Below are 10,830 nucleotides of genomic sequence, written 5' to 3'. Positions count from 1 at the left end.
TCCAGATTTCTCATTCTTAGGGTCATGTAACCTTGCTTCCCAAACAACTCTGAAAATATTCACCTCCCCTTGGTCTTCTCACATCAAAAGCATTGGAGGCCAAAATCTGTAGATTTTTGCCTTGCATGAGTCTGTTTTCTAATTATGAGAGGGAAAGGCAAACAGGATTGAAAATAGAGTGTCATGGATAAATATACATATATACATATATATTTTTTTCATTTTCAGAAAAATTGTTTCTCTTCAGATTCTTCTGCTGCCTCTAGAGAAGAATCAGTCATGTCAAAAACACCCGATTTGGGAATCCGGGGACCTGAAGAGGTAAAAAAAAAATTCATTTCCCACCAAAGCTATCAGCCCATGTATTATGTATTCTATGTTCATAGTTTTACCTGCAGAACAGAGTAAAAAATATATTTTAACTCCCACCTAGCATGCAGGTGCACATGTGACAGATGGACCGGGACAGAAGATTCAATTTAAAGAAGGGTCACTCATCATTGTGTACTTTCTCCAGTGGTTTATTTCTGTCTATTATTCTGTTTGCACATTAAAGCTTCTGTTTTTGACCACTCACCTGCACCTGATTCTATAACTTCAGTGGTGGGATAAGCATAAAGTTTCAGAATCAATGTCTTTGAATGGATGGCTTGTTTAGAGAGAAAAGAGCCCAGCAAAAAAAATAAATAAATAAAAAAAAATAAAGATACTTGAGATACTCAAAGTCACACCACTAATAGGATATTTCTTATGTAGCAAATGATATTTAAGCACTTTAAATAAACATATACATTTAATTTTTTCAGGGAATCAATGTATTTGTGCATATTTGTATGTGTTCTAGTATTTTTATGTATTTTAATTTTATTTGTATTACTTTATATTTTTGTTTCCCTTTAGTTTGTTTTATTTCTAAATTTCTGCTATTTTATAAAAATATTTATTACAATTGCTTATGCATAATTAAGGCATTTATTTTCCTTTTATCGCTGCTTTAAACAGCCTGTATTTCTAATATGTAGAATGCAGGTGATATTATTTTGTGACATTTATTTTACTTTACTTTGTATTTCCTCTTCCTTTGGCCAAAAGATCCACCAGAATTTTCTTGGCGAATGGATCTCCTCATCTAGTGAGTTCATCAAGAAAAGCTGGAGTTCCCCATGGCACAACGGAAACAAATCCAACTAGGAACCATGAGGTTGATCCCTGGCCTCGCTCATTGGGTTAAGGATCCAGCATTGCTGTGGCTGTAGTGTAGGCTGGCAACTGTAGTTCTGATTAGACCCCTAGCCTGGGAACCTCCATATGCTGTGGTGTGGCCCTAAAAAGCCAAAAAAAAAAAAAAAAAAGAAATGAAAAAAAGAAAAGAAAGGAAAAGCTAGTGGTTTTAATATTCCTGGAGCATTAGCATACTTAAAACTATTTTTCTATATCATTTGTATGTTTGTGTATGAAAATCCTTGGTAAAACTTCCTTCCTTGAATATCTTGAAAATCTCCACACTCTCATAATGCATTGTGTATTGTTGTCAGATAATATATATGTATTAAATCCACATGATTTTTAAATGTTAGTAATCAATATTTTTGCTCAAAGTCACAGATAATTTTTCATCATATTTAAATATAATATATTGACTATGTTATGTCTTAAACTTTACGGTTTTTGGTCAGTATTCGTGAGGGTTTGGATAGTCATGGATACGAGTAGCCTGAAAGGATGGCAGATCATTTCAGTGTGTAGGTGTAGATCTTTTTTATATCAGGGAAATTCTTTTTAACATTTTTACATGTTGAATTTATTTAATACTGTGCATGTTGGAGCTGTTTTGCTACTCTTCTATATCTATCACGTTCTTTATAATCATTTTAAAGTCTTTCTCTATTTCATTTAGTTACACTTAATTAATTATTTTTTAATTTTGCAAAATTTTCTTCTGTTCACAGCTGTTTTTGTTTTTTGACATTTTCTTTTATTATGTTTTGCTGTAGTTTTCACTTGCTGAACTCTGTAAAATATTTGCATGACTTGATTATTTTTCAAGTCTTTAGGTTTATCCTTCATTTTATTATGTTCCAGTATTTTTTTATTATTATTATTTTATGGCTGCACCCTGGCTTATGGAAATTCCCAGGCCAGGCATTGAATCTGAGCTGCAGCAATATCAGATCCTTTAACCTGCTGCACCAGGCCAGGGATTGAACCTGGGCCTCTACAGTGCCCAAGCAGCTGCAGTTAGGTTCTTAACTCACTACACCACAATGGGGACTCTGTGTTCCTGTATATTTTATATAATGTCATTTTGGACTTTAAAAAAATTTTTCCTAATCCTTATCAAACATAGACTTCTCCTAGACCAATATTTGTTAATGCATTTAATAAAAAAGACTTAAAAAGATTCTTATTTCTATTTGTTAGAACTTGGGAGGTTTAGGTGCAAAGAATATAGAATAAATTTGTTCTAAGGTAATTTTACCTTATTTACTTAATGACTGAATCTATTCTTATCTTCCCCAATTATCAAGTTTTTCTCTCTGTCCTTGCTGGACTAGAAAATCAAAAGTAGTCTATGTTTCTTTGCTTTTTGACTGCAGAAAAGATTGTTGACAATCCCGACTCCAATTTACAATGTTTTTCGTGACCCCATGGCCTATATACACTATATTTTTTTTCTAAAGGGAGGCAGTTTATGTATCACAATTCAATTACCCTACAACAGACCATGTTTTGATCTAAGTATGGTGGACACCACATGTATCTATAAATTGAGATGATGATGAGTAAAGGAAGAGAGAATGAAAGGTAGTAGGAGTAATTCTGGTCACTTAAGAGTATAGTTATCCTATATATAAATATTGATATACAGGATAATTATATTCTTTTGGTTTCATTGGCTTTAATCAGCTGAAGAACATGCCTTTTCTTATTTTTCTTGAATATCTATTTTGAGATTGTTCGGGGGGGGGCATGTGAAATAAATAGTCATAATTGGCAGTCCAGCTTGGCCCCTGTATGGAATTTAATAGAATCTCTCTCTCAGTCCTCTGCTCACGTGTAGGATCTTCTCTTCTACTTTTTGCACATACTTATGGCTATATTAATTGGGGTTTGGAGATAGAATTAAGCATTACTATCATGGTAAATCCTAAGTTGTCAGACTAGCAATGTAAATAATTTATGTTTAAAATTAACCTCAATTTTTGAAGATCTATGATGTATTCCAGAAACACTTAAACATTCCAGAGATGGACTCAAATAATAAAAATTTGGATTCTAGTGTCCCATAGGTCTCCATTTAGTGATTAAAATAGATAAATATATGAAAAATTAAATCATCAATATATCTGAATTTCCTTCAAAATGATCTTTCAAAAATAACTTAATATACTATGAAATTCACACAGATTGATAGTTATGTGATCATCAACACAATCATGTTTTAAAACGTTTGCTTCATCCCCAAAACATACCTCTTACTTGTTTGCAGTCACATGCCATTTTGTCCCCATTCCAACGTTACAACTAATCTACTTTCTGCTAATATATATTTTCTTTTCCAAGACATTTCATATAAATAGAATTTCCAATATGTAGTCTTTTGCACTTGGCTACTATCATTTCATGTAATGTTTTTGAAGATATTTATGTTGTGCTATATACCATACTTTCATTCCTTTTATTACTGAATAGTATTTAATTTTGTGAGAATATCGGATTTTGTTTATCAATAAATGTATTTATTCATAAATTGATAGACAATTGGATAGTCTTATTCTTTTGGCCATTATAAATTATGCTACCGAGAGCAGTTACATAAAAATATTTGTATGATAGTGTTCACTTCTCTCTGGTATATTCCTGAGAATCATATTGTTAATAGGTAAGTTTATACCCACCATTAGAAGAAACTGCAAAATCTTTTCAAAGTGATTGCATAATTTTATATTCCCATCATCAAAATGTGAAGGTTTTAGTCTCTCTACATACTCATAGCACCTTTATTGGCTATTAATTTAGTTATAGTCATTCTATTGCATGCGAACAGTCATCTCATTGTGGTTTTAATTTACATTCCTCTAACGATGAATGAACATACTTTTGTATACCATTAGCCTCTGATATACTTTGATGAAACGTCTAGTGAAAAGAGTATGCCCATTTTTTAAATGGCATGCGTCTCTTATTTTAATTTTAAGAAATACATGTGTATTTTTCCTACAAATCTCTTATCAGATATATGCTTTACAAATATGTATTATCTCTGTGTTTAACAATGATTTCATAATGGTACCTTTTGAAGTATGTATTTCTGGACTGTCAGTCTTTACCGTTGTGTATATATGTAATTATATATGCCAGTGCCATACTTTTTTGATTACTTCATTATTAGGGTGAGTTTTGCAATCAGAAAGTATAGACCCTCCATCTTTTTTTTTTTACTTTTTTCTTTCTTTTGGCCTCACCCATGGCATGTGGAAATTCCTGGGCCAGAGACGGAGTCTATGGCACAGCAATGACCCGAGTCACAGCAGTAACAAATCCATATCCTTAACCCGATGAGCCACCACAGACCTCCTAAACCTTCCATCCTTACCCTTCTTTTTCACAATTATTTAGGCTACACTAGTTTCTTTCCATATACATTTTATGATCACTTTGTCAGTTTTTACAAGAACAGTCTGCTGGGATTTATAAGAATTATGTTGAATTTATTGCTCATTTTGCTCAGAATTGTTTCCCAATTATGTTGCGTGCTCCAACCGATGAATGTGGCTATCTCTTCATTTATTTAAATCTTTAATTTCTTTCAACTATTTTGATGGTTTTCTGTATATGTATCTTGCATCTTCCTTTAGAAAAATTGATTCTCTTTTTGATGCTATTAAAAAGAGAATTGTTTTCTCTGTTTCATTTTTTGCATTGTATTCCTATTGTAGTAGGCACAATAATGACCTTCCAATGATGTCCATGTATCAAGCCCAGAAACATGTAAATAGCTTAGGTTAAATGAAAAAGGAGGAAGGCTAGAGACAGAATTAAGTTTGCTAATCTGCTGACCTTTAGGTAGATTATTTTATATCATTTGCGTGTGACCATATAATCATGGTATTCTTCAAAGTGGATGGCAGAATCAGAGTCAGAGGAAGAGGTGTAACTTTCCCAACTTTGAAGAAAGAAGAGGGAGACCATGAACCAGAGGCTACTAGAAACTGGAGAGGGCATAATTCTTTCTTAGAACACAAGTCTGCATATCCTAGATTCCTGTATTTGTGTACCTGAATATGTTTTACCTCTTTCCTTTTCAGGTCTTGGCGAAAAATCTCACCATGGTCACGGAGTTCCTGTTGCTGGGTTTCTCCAGCCTTGGTGAAATTCAGCTTGCCCTCTTTGTGGTTTTCCTTTCCCTATACCTCGTCATTCTCAGTGGTAATGTCACTATTGTTAATATCATCCGCCTGGATAAAAGCCTTCACACACCAATGTACTTCTTCCTTGGCATACTCTCAACATCAGAGACCTTCTACACCTTTGTCATCCTACCCAAGATGCTTCTCAATCTCCTTTCTGTGGCCAGGACTATCTCCTTCATCTGTTGTGCCATCCAAATGTTCTTCTTCCTTGGTTTTGCTATTACCAACTGCCTGCTATTGGGAGTGATGGGCTATGATCGTTATGCTGCCATATGTCACCCTCTACATTATCCCATCCTTATGAGTTGGCACGTGTGTGGAAAATTGGGAGCCACCTGTGGGATTGGTGGGTTCTTGGCCTCACTAACAGTAGTGTATTTAGTTTTCAGCCTCCCTTTCTGTAGTGCCAACAAAGTCAACCATTACTTCTGTGACATCTCACCAGTTATTCGTCTGGCTTGCACAAATACAGATGTTCATGAATTTGTCATATTCATCTGTGGGGTTCTTGTACTTGTGGTCCCGTTTTCACTCATCTGTGTTTCTTATGTCTGCATTCTGAGGACTATCCTGAAGATTCCTTCTACTGAGGGTAGACGAAAAGCTTTTTCTACCTGTGCTTCTCACCTTACTGTTGTTATTATTCACTACGGTTGTGCTTCCTATATCTACCTGAGACCAACAGCAAACTTTGTGTCCAACAGGGATAGGCTGGTGACAGTGACATACACCATTGTCACTCCATTATTAAATCCCATAGTATACAGTCTCAGAAACAAAGATGTCCAAGTTGCTATTAGAAAAGCGTTGGGGAAGAAAGGATCCCTGAAATTCTATAACTGATGCCCAGTTTACTGTAATAACTAAAGTTCTAAATTTCATTTAATGCTAAGCATTTCACCATTGCATTGGAATTGTTTTTGTGAAGTCTACATTGGGCCAATGGGAGTAGACTTATAGATCAAGTGCCGCTACCACTGATCTTTCTACTAATTTTTGTAACTGGTACTTAGGGACTACATTAGGGAATAAGGAGAACTATATGGAGGAAAGTAGGACTGCACCTGCAGCATATGGAAGTTCCCAGACCAGGGGTGAACTCAGAGCTGTAGCTTCCAGTCTACATCACAGCCACACTGGATCTGAGCCACATCTGTGACCTACATAGCACCTTGCAGCAATGCTGGATCCTTAACCCACTGAATGAGGCCAGGGATCAAACCCACAACCTCATGGATACTAGAGGGTTTTAAACTTGTTAAACCACAATGGGCACTCCTGGAGGAAAGTTCTTATTTGATGCTACTGTCATGCTCTGGATGCTCTCAGGGTTTTGCAAATGTATACTGTCTTTCTCATGTGCTAACCTGCTAACCCATTATGGCTTTGTGGAAGCATTCCTTACTTGGAACTTTTACTACTTTTTTTTTGTGTGTGTGACAGGTTTGAAGCTGCATCTGGCTGATATCTTGTGAATGTATTTTTTAATTCTTAAAGTGCACAAATTTTCTTATCCTCTTAGAAGAAAACTATCTCTTCTGGAAGCATTATTGGGTAAATTCATTTTAAATTAACTGGTCCATATATAATCTAAAAGAGAATATTGTGCATTCTTGCTACTCCCAAGTCCAGTTGGATGAATTGTAGACATCTTTCTCTTTGTTCTGGTACTTCAGGGCAATAGCTCTTGCGAATAATAGACTCTTACATTTAGACTTGGAATTTAATATCAATCCACTCTGTTACTTCACCTCCAGGTTGCACGTATTAAAGTCTTGAAGTTGTTCCCTAGTTTTGGAGGGAGATAAAATATCTAGAACTCCATTAGCTTCTTATAAAGAATGTATTTTCACATCTTTTTTAACCGAACATTTTTATTTTTTGAGAGCATTGGTACATTTTCCTCTCTCAGCTTTTGTATCTCAATTGCAATATAGAAAAGTTCACATAGTGTCATTGGTGTGACTCTAATCCCTGTTTTTCCTCTAAAATGTTATTTTGAGGTTTATTGGTAAAATTTCAGCTTAGAGTATTATCGTTTGTAAAAAAGGGTCAAAAACAATTGGCCTGACCAGTGTTATGGCAATAATCACCTTAATTACTTTAGTCCACATATTACAACAGACAATATTTTGAAAGCAATATTTAAACATGAAATTATCCTCATGAACATGAGCAGGGAAAGATTTGCTTACAATTTAAGGAATTAAATTTATGGAGCATCAAAATCCATTCATAGACCTAATTCATGAGAATCCTTGCTCATGGCCAATTTTATATAAATCATTTAACTCTATTTTTAAGATTCTATCTTTTCTACTTTTGGCACTTTGTTATAATATTACTTTTCTCATTTGCTTGAGAAATTATTTATATCCTTCCATAAAATTTTATAATGTATAAAAATTTGTATAATTTTATACATTATAAAATTTGATGGTAATGGAAGGATACATTAATTGGTATTCTTGCAGCCATCTACTAGGTTTTATCCACAGATTTAACTTTTTCTTTCAATGCTGAATGTCAGAAACTCACCATGAGGTAAACATTCTATTCTGATTAGAATAACACATGCAATTAACTAGAGTAGTGCTGCTTTATTACATCATATGCATTAAAATGTTTAAGTACAGTCTAGAATTTAAAGTTTCTGAATATAGGAGATATAGACAGTAGGAAATTAAATTCTATACTGCTAGAGGTTTCAGTTATTAAATAGAAAGCTCTAGTAATGTACTTTACAATGGATGCTTTGATCAATTTTCATAAAAAGCAGCTAAGTTTTCTGTCTTAAATATTCTAGTACTTAGACTATTTTCTACAGCAGCCTGAAACGAAAGTGATTTTTATAAATTTTTATTTATCCTACATTATGGGTCTAATTTTCTACTATCTTCTTCATGTGTGGGCTTCCTGAATGACTTTTTCATCTAACTGTTATCTTTTTCTTGTTGTTTCTGTACTGAACAGCCCAAGAAGAGAGAGATATTGTTATTCTTGAGAAACAAGTTTGCTTATTGCCTATTCCATACGTCAGAACAAAAATTGTGCCAGACTGTGTTAAACAGGCAAGAAAGGCTTTATTCAAGTTTATTTTAATAAAAGAGAAAGGCTATAACCAAGTCTGAACTTGGCAATTATAACGAAATGATAAGGTTTTTAAAGGTTGAGATGAGTTAGTGGAAAAGTACTGGAGGAACTTACACTATTTCTGTTTGTTCCCTGGCTTTATCAAGAGGAAAAATAAACACCTCACAGCTGTATAAGAGAATGGAGTTTGTGCTTATAGCAAGGCGCTCTCCAAAGTTAGGTTTCTATCATCTCATGGAAACTGAAACTGAGATATTAAGGACAATGTCTTCCTTAACAATTATATTTCAAAGGGATCCTTCCAGGTTCTTGAGAAAGATATTTCTGGGTTGTAAAACTGACTGGAGGCTTTTAAAAATATTTATATCTCAGGAGGACAGAGAAAGAATTTACAGTTACACATTTTCTAAAGTAAATACTCCAAGAAAAGGGAGATTGTGGATCTAGAGTCAGGAAGAATCCCGTCTGAAATTTAGTTGAGCTGAAGGGAACATAAAATCAATAGAAGACATACAAAGTCTTAAGAAGTCTGCCACATAAAAAGAAATGCAGTGCTGATACAAGCTACAATACTGTATGAACATTGAACACATACTAAGTGAAAGAAGCCAGTCATGTAGGACTACATGATTCCTTTTGTATACTATTCCAGAATAGGCAGATCTACAGAGATAGAAAGTAGGTTAGTAATTGCCTAGGGATGAGAGTAGGGTGGGGAGATTGGGGAATGTTGCCTAAAGTGTGGATTAACTTCTTAGCTAATAAAATATTCTAAAATTGATTGCAGTGATGAGTACATAACTATGTGAATATACTAAAAGCCATTGAATTTAACTCTTCAAAGTGTTGGCTTATATGGTACATGAATTTTATATGCAATAAAGAAGAATTCTGCTGCATGAGGAAGCATGGAGCATGTGTATTTATGAAAGGTTAGAGAAAGCCCAAGATATAAGCAAGGCTGAAAAAACTTTTATCTTCTACCTGAAGATGGCTAATAAAGAATGAGGAAGGAATACCAAAGCAACAATGTAAAACTCTTAGATACACAAAGAATCAAGGAAATATGACATAATCAATCACAATAATCTGCTAGTAACTGAACCCCAAGACACAGAGATATGTGATTTGTCCCCAAAATAACTCAAAAAAGCCTTTTTTAAAGTTTACTTCAAGAAACAAGAAAAACCTCAAAGGAATGGTCTAAACTTACACTTAACTAAAAAAAGAACAAATAAAACTGAACATGATTAGAAGGAAAGAAATCATAATGATCAGAACAGAAACATATGAGATAGAGAAGAAAACAATAGAAAAGATCAATGAAGCTAAAAGCTGGTTCTTTGAAAAGATCAACAATATTGATAAACATTTAGCCAGACTTATCAAAAAAAAAAAAAAAAAAGAGAGAGAGAGAGAGGGATCAAATAAACAGAATTATAAATAAAAAGGAAGTTACAACTGATACCACAGAGATACAAAGAATCATAAGGGATTACTACAAGCAACTATATGTCAATAAAATGGATAACCTAGAACAAATGAACAAATTCTTACAAAGATAAAACCTTCCAAGACTGAACCAGGAAGAAATAAGAATAGAACAGTCACTGGAGTTCCCATCTGTGGTTCAGTGGTAAACGAACCTGACTAGCATCCTTGAGGATATGGGTTTGATCCTTGGCCTTGCTCACTGGGTTAAGGATCTGGCATTGCCGTGAGCTGTGGTGTAGGCCTGCAGCCACAGCTCCAATTCGACCCCTATCCTGGGAACGTCCATATGCCGTGGGTGCAGCCCTAAAAAGATAAAAGAGGAATAGACCAATCACACAAAAAAAATGAATAAATAAAAACTTCTAAAAAGCAAAAGTCCAGGACCAGATGGCTTCTATTGTATCAAACATATAGAAAAGAGTTAACACCTATCCTTCTGAAGCTCTTCCAAAAATTGCAGAGGAAGGGACACTGTCATACTCATGCTATGAGACCACCATCACCCTGATACTAAAACCACTCAAAGATGGCACAAAGAAAGAAAATTATAGATGAACATCACTGATGAACATAGATGCAAAAATTCTCAACAAAATACTAGCAAACAGAATCCAACAATACATTAAAAAAGACCATACACTGTGATCAAGTGGGATTTATCCCAGGGATGCAAAGATTCTTTAATATCAGCAAATCAACCAGTGTGATACACAACATTAACAAAATGAAAAAGAAAAAACCATATGATCATCTCAATAGATGCAGAAAAAGCCTTTGAAAAATTGCAAACCCATTTTTGATAAAAACTCTCCAGAAGCTGGGCATAGAG

At 34.3% G+C, this 10,830-nt stretch overlaps 1 protein-coding gene across 1 annotated transcript; it reads left to right on the top strand.

The window, feature by feature from the left end:
* Positions 1-234: 234 nt before the first annotated feature.
* Positions 235-9,293, top strand: LOC100626501 (olfactory receptor 10R2). The gene is made up of 2 exons (XM_085021279.1): positions 235-321; positions 5,310-9,293. The coding sequence occupies exons 1-2, from the start codon at positions 280-282 to the stop codon at positions 6,255-6,257; spliced, it is 990 nt and encodes a 329-aa protein (XP_084877405.1). The 5' UTR covers positions 235-279; the 3' UTR covers positions 6,258-9,293.
* Positions 9,294-10,830: the final 1,537 nt, after the last annotated feature.

This window comes from Sus scrofa, chromosome 4 (genome assembly GCF_054392235.1).
Source record: "Sus scrofa isolate SSC_HxYL_T2T_F1_AM1 chromosome 4, Sscrofa_HxYL_maternal_Yorkshire_Landrace_v2.0, whole genome shotgun sequence".
Taxonomy (NCBI): domain Eukaryota; kingdom Metazoa; phylum Chordata; class Mammalia; order Artiodactyla; family Suidae; genus Sus; species Sus scrofa.
Note: the sequence above shows the minus strand (reverse complement) of the source record. Positions and strands in the feature narration are given on the sequence as shown.